The sequence below is a fragment of the Exophiala aquamarina genome (assembly GCF_000709125.1).
Source record: "Exophiala aquamarina CBS 119918 chromosome Unknown aczIA-supercont1.27, whole genome shotgun sequence".
In the NCBI taxonomy this organism is placed as follows: Eukaryota; Fungi; Ascomycota; class Eurotiomycetes; order Chaetothyriales; family Herpotrichiellaceae; genus Exophiala; species Exophiala aquamarina.
Genome location: NW_013550561.1, coordinates 58401 through 70754, shown reverse-complemented (window position 1 = coordinate 70754; position 12354 = coordinate 58401). Strand labels below are relative to the sequence as shown.

The 12354-nt window shown below is 50.4% G+C and overlaps 9 protein-coding genes across 9 annotated transcripts; 5 read left to right on the top strand and 4 right to left on the bottom strand.

Moving 5' to 3' along the window:
• Positions 1–85: 85 nt before the first annotated feature.
• On the top strand, positions 86–771 carry A1O9_12772 (uncharacterized protein; the record flags this gene model as incomplete). The annotated part of the gene is made up of 2 exons (XM_013398294.1): positions 86–437; positions 533–771. 2 exons carry the CDS (start codon positions 86–88, stop codon positions 769–771), a joined length of 591 nt encoding a protein of 196 aa, XP_013253748.1.
• Positions 772–1052: 281 nt separating this feature from the next.
• Positions 1053–1256, bottom strand: A1O9_12771 (uncharacterized protein; the record flags this gene model as incomplete). Its single annotated transcript, XM_013398293.1, has 1 exon — positions 1053–1256. The coding sequence occupies one exon, from the start codon at positions 1254–1256 to the stop codon at positions 1053–1055; it is 204 nt and encodes a 67-aa protein (XP_013253747.1).
• A 1758-nt stretch (positions 1257–3014) lies between these two features.
• A1O9_12770 (uncharacterized protein) lies at positions 3015–3983 on the top strand (the record flags this gene model as incomplete). The annotated part of the gene is made up of 2 exons (XM_013398292.1): positions 3015–3105; positions 3634–3983. The coding sequence occupies 2 exons, from the start codon at positions 3015–3017 to the stop codon at positions 3981–3983; spliced, it is 441 nt and encodes a 146-aa protein (XP_013253746.1).
• Positions 3984–4165: 182 nt separating this feature from the next.
• A1O9_12769 (uncharacterized protein) lies at positions 4166–4759 on the top strand (the record flags this gene model as incomplete). The annotated part of the gene is made up of 3 exons (XM_013398291.1): positions 4166–4499; positions 4531–4593; positions 4653–4759. The coding sequence occupies 3 exons, from the start codon at positions 4166–4168 to the stop codon at positions 4757–4759; spliced, it is 504 nt and encodes a 167-aa protein (XP_013253745.1).
• Positions 4760–5117: 358 nt separating this feature from the next.
• A1O9_12768 (uncharacterized protein) lies at positions 5118–5829 on the top strand (the record flags this gene model as incomplete). Its single annotated transcript, XM_013398290.1, has 2 exons — positions 5118–5377; positions 5457–5829. The coding sequence occupies 2 exons, from the start codon at positions 5118–5120 to the stop codon at positions 5827–5829; spliced, it is 633 nt and encodes a 210-aa protein (XP_013253744.1).
• Positions 5830–6241: 412 nt separating this feature from the next.
• Positions 6242–7150, bottom strand: A1O9_12767 (uncharacterized protein; the record flags this gene model as incomplete). The annotated part of the gene is made up of 1 exon (XM_013398289.1): positions 6242–7150. The coding sequence occupies one exon, from the start codon at positions 7148–7150 to the stop codon at positions 6242–6244; it is 909 nt and encodes a 302-aa protein (XP_013253743.1).
• Positions 7151–7751: 601 nt separating this feature from the next.
• On the bottom strand, positions 7752–8913 carry A1O9_12766 (uncharacterized protein; the record flags this gene model as incomplete). The annotated part of the gene is made up of 2 exons (XM_013398288.1): positions 7752–8618; positions 8791–8913. 2 exons carry the CDS (start codon positions 8911–8913, stop codon positions 7752–7754), a joined length of 990 nt encoding a protein of 329 aa, XP_013253742.1.
• Positions 8914–9864: 951 nt separating this feature from the next.
• On the top strand, positions 9865–10259 carry A1O9_12765 (uncharacterized protein; the record flags this gene model as incomplete). The annotated part of the gene is made up of 2 exons (XM_013398287.1): positions 9865–9956; positions 10001–10259. 2 exons carry the CDS (start codon positions 9865–9867, stop codon positions 10257–10259), a joined length of 351 nt encoding a protein of 116 aa, XP_013253741.1.
• Positions 10260–10653: 394 nt separating this feature from the next.
• On the bottom strand, positions 10654–12099 carry A1O9_12764 (uncharacterized protein; the record flags this gene model as incomplete). Its single annotated transcript, XM_013398286.1, has 1 exon — positions 10654–12099. One exon carries the CDS (start codon positions 12097–12099, stop codon positions 10654–10656), a length of 1446 nt encoding a protein of 481 aa, XP_013253740.1.
• Positions 12100–12354: the final 255 nt, after the last annotated feature.

Below are 12354 nucleotides of genomic sequence, written 5' to 3'. Positions count from 1 at the left end.
ACCAAATTTGTTTCGTGGCCGCCGATATAATTCCTCGTCGACTACGTCGGCATCCGAAGAAGGAAGCCTCTCGTTCTCACAGCGCATGAAGAAGCTCTCGCGTGAATACGGCTGGGCGGCGCTCGGCGTGTACCTGGCATTGACAGCGCTGGACTTGCCGTTCTGCTTCCTCGCCGTCCGCATGCTGGGCACGGACCGGATCGGCCACTGGGAGCATGTCGTTATGGAAACATTTAAAAGCTTTGTCAAGTGGCCGCTGCCCACAGCTGCGCAGGAGAAGATCGATACCGCGGGAGATCTGGTCAACGAAGCGGTGGCGGGAGACGTTAAAAGTAGCAAGCGTATGCTCGAAGAGTCAAGCAGGGAGTATGGTGTGGAGGAGATCGAAGACCACGGCTACAAGGAGGCCGACAAGGCGAATCGTGGTGCTGATGCTAGTATGTTGTGCCACATCACCCATCTCATCCTCCTCCCTTGCCCCTGATCTCGCCTATCCCGATCACGATCTCTGACCTTATTCTTTCTTTTCTAGGTATCTGGACGCAGCTAGGGCTCGCCTATGTGATCCACAAGTCTTTCATTTTTGTCCGAGTCCCGCTCGCTGCCGCGATTACTCCGAAAGTCGTCAAGACCTTGAGGTCCTGGGGCTGGAACATAGGCAAGATGCCTAACCGCAAGGCTGTAAAGTCCGTATCAGGTAGTGGCAGCAGACCGAGTGGGACACCTGCTGGGGTCAATACCAAGGGCTCGAAAGTCAGGCCTGATGATTGAAATGAAAGAAAATGAGTGGAGGGAGAATAAAATAGTAAGAGAAACAGCGTGGGGGGAAGAGAGTATTCTGCCCTCGGCCTATCTCCAGGCGCACTCATCTCTATATTTGGATTTGGATCTACCATGGATTCAATCGGTTTGTACAACATTAGAGGAGGCTTTGAGATGCTGCTGCTGTTCCCATGACGAGCCATGCAATCATAATGTACAGAAGATGTAATATGCTAAACCCTCACGGCAGCCCTGTTCTATCGGCCATGCTCCGCTTCCTTTCATTCTAGTCACTGCTCTCCCTTGTTAACCATCGGCTGGTTTCCACTCCTTCCGTCCTCAAGCAACTGCACGACCGTCCCATCCTCCAGCTTAAGACTCCACTCCAAAGTCTCAAAAAATCCTGTCTTCCGCGCTCTCAAACTGACAAACTTGGTCTCCGCTTGCGCCCGCGTCCCCTTCACCCAGAATCGGATATTGATGACGCCATGCATCTGGTTCATTTCACCGCGTATCCACGGCACCTTGCTAGCGAAGTATATCTCATCGCCCAGGATCTCACGCGCCGCATCGTTCGTCCGCAGCGCGTACAGGATCGAGTTTATCGTTGATGAGCTTGATTTCTGGTAGTTGAAGATCGCGAGCGAGGACGCTGTTACGAGGAAGATGAATATCGGAAGGGTTTTCAGCCAGATGTTTCCCTTTGGTATGTTTGGGAGTGCTCGGTCTGCTCGCCGTGAAAGTAATGGGCCTGATGTCTCGCTTGGTGGTGGCACCAGTGGCCGGACTACCTGTGTAGGCGATGTCGCGGTGGAGGAGTAATGTGTTGATGATGACACATGGCGCTGGACGAAGAGATGGGTGTGTCTTTTCCTAGCTGATCTAGAAGTAATGGACTGCTGTGCTGAGGGGCTCCGGCTAATGGTTTGCCGCATCGAGGGTGGGAGGGCGTGAAGACTATTGATCGAGCTCCATGCCGTGGAGAATAACTTCGAGGTGCTACGCATCCTGACGGGGTCTGAGGGAGCCGGAGGGGCAGCTGCTGGCACACCAGCTGAGCTAAAGCTAAAGCCGAGGAAAGGCAGGGCAAGCCGATGAAGGGGAAAGTAAGGGTGAAGTGTATGGGTTCTTCTACCCAAAATTCGGTGTCATTTTGACGATTGACATCGTATGATGCGAATACCCTGCGCCAAGATATTTTGAAGCTTGACCCGTGTTAGGTGAAAGATGACGCCGCCTTTGTATTAATACTCGTAGATAAGTCTCCTAATCGACTCCTTTCTCCATCGGCCGAAAAACCTGAATATCCTGTACATGGGAACCCTCATGAAGCTGGGCAAGACAGGCTGTGCCCTGTCTGAAGAGTCTGATGAACCTTTCAAAAGCAATTATACGCACCGAGATGGCTCTGAAACCGGCTTATTATTCTCAATCAACCTGGGAATTTTGTCACTCATCCTGATCAACTTTGAAGTCTATGTCGCAAGTGCCAGCCAATCTTTGCAGCGTAGAATGGTCCCTTGAGATGATCTTTCGTCAATTTTTGACACATACTGTTGTTTTCAGTCTCTATGAAGGTTCAACTTTTGTTAATGCCGGTCTGGGAGCACCGGCGCTTTGAGCTTAAAGCTATATGCATCCTCTTTCATGCATGCGAATTGACGTTTCAGAAATATCTTAACCATATTCTCTATGAAGCAAGAAAGCAAGACTAAACGAATCCGCTCACAATTCGAATTGACCAAGATATGGGTTTCGCTGAGGCATGTTGAAGTCGAGAAGACTGACTCGGTGGCTGACGCGAGCCGTTCGAGCGACGCGCCTAACTCCAGTCCCGAACAGCATATTCCTGCCCTGCGACCGAGCCCTCAAGATGAAAAGGCTCTGTGAGGACCTAAGTCAATACCAACCTTTCCGAGATGTATAACTGCTGTGCAAATTCGGCCAGGCACGGGTAGTCCCGATTCCAAATCTGCTATAAAGTCCCTCTTTTCCCTGCATCAAACGAGGCTCTCGAAAGTACTGTGGTAAGAAGCTGTTTTGGAATCAGACTTTTTGCGGTTTAGATGGTTCGCGGTCCTACTTTTCACCGGCCTGGAAGAGCTCACATAGGCTCAATCTGACGGCCAACGCCCCGAATTGTCGAATCTGATCAATGGCACACAAGAACTCTCAGGCCTTGTGGCTTTGCCTCCTTCCTACTTGAATTCCCTGTGGTCCTGGAAAGCGTGGCCGGCCTGAGCAATATCACCATGCTTGCTCCCGGCGACGGTGCCTTTGAAGCACTAGAGACTGATCCATGGGGCGAAGCTCTCAACAATGCTAGCCAAGAAGACTACATCAGTCTGCTTTATTACCCATATCCTCAACGGATCATATGGCAACATCGACGACCTATGAGGCTGTTTCTACACTATTGGATAACACTAATTATACCAATGTCACTGGGAGCCTGGGGGATGGTGCTTTCTTTGACGACAACCAGGGAGTCGTTGGCTTCTGCTCTGGACTAGACATCCACCCAGAAGGGCCTTCCAGCAGCTTCGGGCCTTCTCTGGCGGAGTCCTGTACATTATCGATCAAGCTTCGAACTTACTAGTCAGCCTCTCCAGAATCGTGGCTGGGGAGTAATTCAATAAAACCTCGTTCGTTAGCGCTCTCAACAAGACTGGATTGAAGGAAGAAGTCGAACGAGTTTCGGACATCACATTCTTTTCATGCCCCCTTGCCAAGGCTTCGAGGTTGTACGGAAAATTCTGGCCGGGCTTGGCTCAGAAGAGCTGGAAGGGACACTCAAATAGCACATTGTGCAAGACACAGTCCAATACCACAACATTTTTGAGGGTAGTACTTCTCTTAACACACTTTAAGGCGATAATCTGACGGTCTCCATTACGGAAGACAAGGACATCTTCGTCAATGGCGCAGCGCTCATCTACCCTGATCTTATTGTAGCAAATAGAGTTGACTACCCTATAAACAATGTGCTCAACTCTGAAGCGACATTTAACTTGCCCGTCAATGGTACTGATGGTGGTGTTCCGGCGTTCGAGGGGCCTGTGACTACCCCGGCGCCCACAGTCATGGGAGATGCCGCAAATTCTGAGAGTTCGGCATCGTTGACACTGGTCAATCAGCATGGGCTGAAACAAAGTCACATACATGCCAAAACGTGGGATAAACACGATAATCTCAGTTTTCAGGCAGTTTCTGCAGATTAGTCTAATAGTACATTGGATAATAACAGCAGTTATACTCGCCAAGCACAAGGCTGAGGAACGCCAAGGCTACCTCCACTCGCTCATACCACTTGAATTGACGGACGGTCAATTTTGCTTCTCGAACATGAGTATCTCAGCCATGATCCTGCATGAAATACTTATCTTTCAAAATATTCGGGAAGATGTCGTATCTATCCAATGGCTCTTCTTCTCCCACAAAGATCAACCTCAACCTGGGCAGTTTACCCACATACATTTCCTCCACACAGGCTCCGACCAAGAGATTGCCATGGCGGATAATGCGCAACTCGGATTGTATTTACTCAGCTACACTCCTGCTCCCAGACGAGCTTTACGGCTTGATATGGCAAGCTGTAGAGAGTGACGTGCCGAAAATTAGATACGCCAAAGTCGTGATGAAGCTGGAAGAACTTCTTGATGGGGAATTCCTCAATGAATACATCAAACGAGGCATGCATTTCCGACCAGCTCTACAGCCAATGGCTTCCTCTCCATGTTCTTTTCCTGCGGCTGACAAATATCCTAGGCAATATCCTCATGATCTCAGAAGGTGATACCAGGGCTGACAACGTTTTCTCAATCAAGGAAGGTAAGTCCTTCATCGAAGTATCGCTCGAATCTTTTGATACCAAGATGCTCACCTTCCAGGAATTCTGTCCATGGAGCTCTCGAAAGACGACTATGAACGGACGGGGCTGCAGGGGTCGCCAGTCCGCTCCGGCGGACGGAAACATGTCAAAACGAGATACTGTTAGGACGGGCGATGATGCTAAATCGGATAACTCCTGCTGATTCGGTTCAAGTGATCGAGGTGAACCTTCGCCTTCCATCAATGCTACATGGCAAGAAGGCATTCGACAGAATCGTTTGGGCGGCCAAGAATGTCCTCAATCAGGGTCGAAACTGGATCCTTGCCGACCTTAAAAGTCCCAGCATGGGTGGGTTCCATATTGCTTCCCACTTCGTTTTCAGGTAATGGCTGACAGAACTGGATGGGAAGCTCACCAATCACCACCAATTATTCAACATCACCCAGTATTTCAGGATATTGTGCACTCCACCCAGTTATTCAGTAACGTCCTAGTCCCTTCAGATGTCACAGCCGGCTTCAACATGGCCCAGGCAACTTCAAATCCGACTTTCATAACGGATGACGTCCAAGAATCATTCCACGATCTTCTTGAATACGTAGACCTAATACAACTGGGGTCACCAAGGGTTCAAAGCATGGACCAAGTCGATCCTTTCATCAGTCGCTACTCGGTTCCTGACGATCTTAGTGAAAAGGAGCTTGAGAAGCAGAATGTTAGAGTACTGAGGTGGGAGGGGCTAATATCTGCACAGTGGATGTTGACTTTGCTTTATGCACTGATGTATGTTGTTTGCCCGTTGTTCAACCCGCCTTTACCTTTATTACGTATGTCTCTTGAACGCGAATTGACTGCTGAACAGAACGCAAAGTCGATTATGCGACTCGGCTAGTCTTACGAAGCAGCATCAATGGCTGCTTATAACGGCCACTACGCACAAGAGAGCATGTAAAGGAGGAGCTGATGGCTATAAAGTCCTCCTCCAGCCAAATCCTGACATGGCGACCTCAACGCAGGTTGATGAAGACGCAAACCACAGCGAAGGTCCAGAGGCAATAGTACCAGATCGGGTTGGAATGTCGTGGTCATCAGCTAATCTCGAGTTCATCGCCCAAGGAGAATCGGGGATTCCGTCGGAGCTTCCGAAGCAAAGCCAGCGGCTGGTAACTGGAATTAGCTCAGGGTTTCAACGATTTCTCTGCGCAGAGTACGTCAACGGTGTTAGCTGTCCTTAACATCCATTTGACCCAGCAAGAGCGATTTCGGCGCCTGAGCTAAGTCGTCAAGCTGGGGACCTCCGGGCGCCATCCTACCCGTCAGAGATCTGATCGATTTCCAGTCTTTCTTCATTCTCACCGATGCTTTGGCCGTTATCGAAAATCATCCTGCTGAATCACGAACTTCCCCGAGTTTGTGCTAGGTCTGCACTGAAAGTGGTCAAATACGAGAACTATCACTACAAGCATAAACTCTCTAGCGGTAGGGTAATCCAACAACGTTTCATCGATTTTACGACATCGGAAGCTACCCAGAACTCCCAGGGCAAGCGGTTTGATTCGAATGAAGAACACCTGCACAAATATGTGCTTGCCTGCTCATATTTTCTCAATCTCTGAGCTCATACACGCGGCTTCCTCCTGCTGGAGATCACTTACGACTTGCCAGAATCGCCCTGATAGACTCGCCAATATCTTCCTGTGTCAAGCCTAACCTCTCATTCCACAAACCCCTTGTTGCTGAATAATGGTTCATGTTTCCTTTCCCATAGTATCCTGCATGGATCGTTGCAATCACGCCGTCCCTCTGCCCTTCGCCCCCTCGCGCCGCCTTTTCCATACCAGCCTTCCAAGTCTCCTCAACGCTCGCATTGGTGACCCGAAACTTCTCGCCGACGGCTTTCTCAAGAGTCCGAAGAACATCATTTTGGGTAGTAGTGAAACTGTTGATATAGATGGGCCTGTTCTTGCTTGATTCTGGGTTCTTCAGAATCGCGACAATTGCCTTGCCGGTCTGGGTGAGGTTTGTCGCCTCGAAAGGGATATTGCCCCCGTCCCAAATGACAGCCGTGCGCGCAGGCACATTCCATCCTCCCACACCAGGGTAATCGAAGCCCCAATCAAACAAGGCCCCCGTAACAACAGCGGTCCATGAGATCTTGTCCTGCACTGATTTGAGATATTCCACAGTATCGATCTTGACTTTGATTCCGGGGATGGTCTGTATTGCATTTGGCGACGCAGTATCCAGCCCGAACTCCGAAGGAAGGAACACTTTGACTCCTGCAGCGATGGCGGCATCAATGAGTGAAATCTGACTCTGCAAGCCGGTAAATCCAAGGGTGCTGACAACAGCATCCTGCTCCTTGAATACCTCAGCCAGCGAAGATGAACCGTAGTCAGTATTGATCGCTCTCACGCCCTGGGGGAATGTTGTTTTGGACGACTCTCGCGTTAATGCTGTGACGACAAAGCCGCCCTCCATCAGAGCGTTGACGATAGGTCTCCCAATAGCGCCGGAGGCCCCTACGACGACGACGTTCCTGATAGGGGCAGACATGACAAGGAGGAAAGGGTGGGTTGCTCTACAGTCTTTTGTTTTGGCGCAGCTTCTTATTCGAATAGCAGCACAAAACTTGCGTTGAGAATGTGCGGTTTTGAGACGACCAGTTGAAAAATGCTGGTTCCCTGTCATGATGTGTGTTAAGCTGACGGCACTTAATATATATACATCTAGCGGCGAGACCTGGCCTCGGTAGTAGTATTGATTATTCACAACCTCAAACATTACGGAAGGATCGATTAGAAGATAATTTGTATCTCCAATGCGTCAGTTCTCCGAATCCAGCACTTATTCGATCCTGGCTGCTAGACTGTGGACTTTTTGAGTTCAATAATCATGTCCAACAACCAAGTGAAGAATTACTCATCATAATTTGCAATCATAATGAACCCAAATATTCGGCATTGCTGAAGAGAAAAGGCATTATCTTGCTACCTTCAATGAGGTTGTTTCATCAAACGGCCTTGTCGACAGGACTGGATGTCAACTGTTGCGTAAGCAAGGAGAGTAGATGACAAGGGTTTCCTTGGTTAAGAACAGATCCTATGTATAAGTGAGCCTTCATCTTTGAGGCTCGAGCTCCATGGCCAATGAACATCTAGTAAACTGAATTAATATATTCCCTGATGGTGATTGGATTGAGGCTTGGGCACAGCTCATTCAGGGTGGCCGCGACAATTGCGCCTCCAACTTGTCCACCGCACTGCACTTTCATCATCTGCGCCACCATTTTACCTTTCAAGGCCTTTATACTAAAGTGGTTAGCAAGCTCATCGTCGTAGGACTCGATGCGCTGATCGCATTGCTGCACCAACAAGGTTTGACGGTCAACGTGCACTTTTTTGCCTTCCAAAAGCTCTGCAGCCTCCTCGAATGAGAACGAATCACCTGCTATTCCCAAATGGCCTTGCCAGACTTGCAGTGGTAGATCAACTGCAGCTGCAACAAACTTGCCAACATCGTCTAGATGTGTCATTGTGATTTTACTTGGTTGACCGCTCGCGCCAAGTGGGATGGCTAGTTTGCCATTGGGAATGTCGATGTACTCGAGCATCAAGTCATCTTCCAGTCCACCCAGGGCAAACTCTTTATCCTTCTCGGATGTGAATGTCTTTCCTTGTGCAAAGTAGTTCATGAACCCTCCAGTCTGGAAGTCTGCACAAGCAATGCCGTACTTTTCCGCTACATGAGCACAGACTTTCCAGAGTTCATCCTTGTTGGCGAGTAGATCGACCTGGGAATGTGACAACGGGCCCAGGGACCAGTCTGAAGGAGCAAAGCGGGACACGTTGGCAGCAATGCAAGCTTCCAGGAGATTGAGATGTTGGTTGATCATGTCCTTTGGGTCGGCAATCTTTAGAACAGAGATCAAAGTGTGGACATCCTTGAGCGCAGAAGCCAGCTGCTCTTTGGATCCATAATCGACGTAGATGACCGGTGCGCCATAAAGAGAGGCCGGCGCTTCCTAAACATAAGCATCAGCTCGTAATCGTAGGAACTAAAGTCTAGGTCAAGATGCGGACGGGAACATAGAAAAATAACCAGCAGGTCATCCCTGTGCGCTTGATCCTTACAGTTGAGGTACGAATACTTGAGAGACAAGTCTGGAATAGAAAGGATGAAGAATTGACACTCACTGTTGCATCCAAGCGTTTCCTCGACAGAATCACGCCTTCATGCTTGCCGGTTGCGAGAATCGCGGTCACAATGGACCGTCCTAATGTCGGAGAACTTCCGCCAGCAACGGCGACAAGAACCATTTCGATTTCAGGGGCAAACAGAAGGGAGCAGGCTTATTTTATCTAAAGATGAGATTGCGACAACAGCTCAACTGGACTTGGCTCTCTCAAAAGCATACGCCACAGACATGAACTTAGCATGCATCTCCTCAACGGGGAGGAGGGGCTTGCTTATGATCCCACCCCATTTTCTAGGATCGGGGTTGTTGAAGTTCGCGTATTCGTACCCCTCAAACAAATATGGAGAGATATGGTGAAGATCATATGTGTATGTAAGCTGAACGTCAGGTGGCCAGGTGGGTGCCAGGCACAACCAGGGGTGCTGACCCTCCTGAATCATATACCAAGCCATTGTGAGGGGGCGTGAGTCATGGCGACCTGGTGCATGACGTCATGTGACTTAGAGGCATCACATCAGGGATGGTAGAGGCTCTCAACGCAGAGTAGAATTGTCATCCAGGAGGAGTAATCCCCCAGTAATAGTACTGCCATTGTAGGCCACTGGGACTGATTCTCCGGCCCAACCATGCTCCTAATTTCCACGGTGAGGGTGACTGTAAGCATCTTCTAAACCGGTCCTAGTTTGAGGCTGGTATAAGTTTAGGATTCGCGCGTAGCATGAAATACCTATTGTATTTTCAGTTCATCGGTCGGGCCTTATCAACACCACTCTCGCCCTAATGCCACCCGTGAAGCCACACCACTGCTGCACTCCGACCTCCGCTAGATCAGCTCGATCCCTTCAAATGATTTTATCGCTTGTCATGTTCGGAAGACCCACAGTGATGATACCTGGGTGTGGCGCCTGCGCAGCCGCCTTCAAGCATTCCTGACCAGCAAATGGGGTCATTACTTTGTCCTAATTCTCGTCTCCCTCGACATCGCGTGTATATTCGCCGACTTCCTCGTGTCATTGCACATCTGTGAGCACACTGGCGATACGGGATTCAAGCGTCGAGACTGGACTGGGTCATGGCCAACAAGGTCCTTGGATCTCTCAGTCTAACCTTCAGCTGCTTGTTCATGGCCGAATTGCTCGGCAGCGTGTTTGCCTTTGGGCTCGGGTGAGCGTCCCTTCCGCTGAGAGCCGTCCTTGAATCTCGCTGAGTGACCTATTGTTGCTAGTTACTTCCACTCTAAAGTTCCTCGTCTTCGACGCCACAGTCATCGTTGCCGCGTTCATCGTTGATGTTCTCTTGAGGGGCCCACTTGAAGAAGCCGGCTCTCTCGTGGTTGCGCTCCGCCTCTGGCGTGTCTTCAGAATCATCGAGGAGTTTTCGTCCCGGGCCGAAGACGAGCTGGCCGAATTACAAGAACGGATCAGTGAGTTGCAGCATGGGAAGGCCGAGGTCGACAAGGGGAACTAGGCTTTGAGAATGAGAGTGAGGGCAATGTCTAGTGCTGATGCGGATATTAGAGGAAATGCGAGCGAGAATGTGAGCGCACATGGTGGCTGAAGAACAAATGCCGGAATGTGCGCCCGCCGAAGCAGATCCGTAGTCTCGACTGGTGACTGGTGATTGGGGACATCATCCCTCCTACTAGCAATAATAGATGTGAAGTAGACGAGAAGAGAATTCTTATTGTTTCAATTTGAGGCTCGCTAATGATGCTCTTTCTGCAGTACACAAAATTGAAATTCAAGTGAAGGTCCATTGACATGTGTCCACAGCACACGTCGACACCAAAATTTAGAACCATCCAGGTAGGGCTGCACTCGCCGGCAACAGCTGGGTTCTGATGTTTGTTCATCCTGCTAGACTACGATTGGGCACGATCACACTCCTCGATAAATCGATATATGCCTTCGATCCCCTCATATCCCTTGCCGCTCCTGCACCCTGATGGTCGATTCCATGATTGCGCCTGACCGGACCCGAAAGGAGGCATGTCTAGATGTCTTACCACATGTTCGTCCTGCACTTCGCTTGGATGAAGACTCGAATATCCCGATGGTGAAGACAACCAGGGGTTGGGACCCAGCGCATCATCGATAATTTCGAAGGCATCTGCGCTTTGGCTCGTTTCTGAAAGATGGGAAAAGCCTGCCGATAGCTGTTGCGCGGGCGAAAGCATCTCATGCCACTCGACGCGGTCTCGCTTGACGCGTTTGGCAGGGTGGCTGAAATACTCCACTACCTCAGATGCTGCACTTGGAAGCTCGCTTGGGGCATAGGGAAACAGAAGAGCCATTTCAACGCCATTGTCGGACTCGAAATCCTCGTCTTGGCCAACGAGTCCGCGCCTTATGCCCAACTCGCTACACAAGGTGTCGACGGTATCTGCATCGCAACCGGGAAACTTAACCCTCAGAGTCGTACTGTCATGGAGGGAAATAGGTAAGTCGCCTAGGGTTGCAAGATGCTTTAGATCATTCATAATTGCAGCGAGATCCTTGAGCGCCCGTGCAAAGTCAATGGAGAGGTTGGACATCAGTGTGGCATTGTTCAAGGTATCTTGCTCGATCTCATAGTCGCAGGCGGCGGCTGAAGGCGATCGAGGAATGCTGGCGAGGGGGCCGATGGCAGTGATAGTTGGCGTCACCTTGAAGTCGACGTAGGATCCTGGTGCATTGACGGGAGACATGTCCATCACGTATCTTGCATCTTCCTGGGCGCTGGAGACGGCTCGGAAACGTTTTTCTCCTGTTCGGGGATTGGCACCGTCGAACCTCGCTTTCTGGCCAGAAAGCCAGAAGGCGCGCACTGCTTGGCTAACATTCTGCACAACCTGGGCCGGAGCTGCTGGTCCATGGGAGAAATATCTGACTCCTCCCACGCGACCACTTCCCAGACTATACCCTCCAGCAGTGCGAGATAACGTGCCGCCAGTAAGATTCGGACGAAGAGTGGAGGCAAAGGGTGCACGCCCGGTAAACTGTCGGACAGCGGCGGCTGTTCGCGAGAAAGGATGGGTTGCAGTTTGAGAGGATTTGGTATTTACACCAGATTTAGAGGAGAAATGGCGAGCAGTGCTATTGATACGGTGGCTGGAGCTGTACCATCGACTCTGGGTCTGGCGGATCTGTGCAAGTCGACTTACAGGCTGACGCTGGGTGACTCTGGCGTACGCAGGTTGAACTTCTGCTTCAAGGGTTCGAGAGGCTTGTGGAAGTTTATCACGGATGATTCTGCCTGTCTTTTCAAAGGCGAATCGAATCAGCCTCATCGCCTTCGGGACGAGGAGGTGACCTCCAGAGCCTGCCATGATGTTTACCCACCTGGCGTGTATGTAAGATGCTGAAGTGACGATGCAAGGATGGAAGACACAGAGGTGTTGATGGTGGCAGGCAGCATTTGCCACCCATCGAATCCCCCGCAAAAACAACTTGCGAACCAGGCCCCTTCGGGAACGGACCGGTCACGTGGCATCACGTAAAGGATCACGGGACTTATCTCTTGGCGTTTGGATGCCTCCGCGGCGGTGCCGTTTTCAACACATTCTCCATCCTCTTTGAGAACA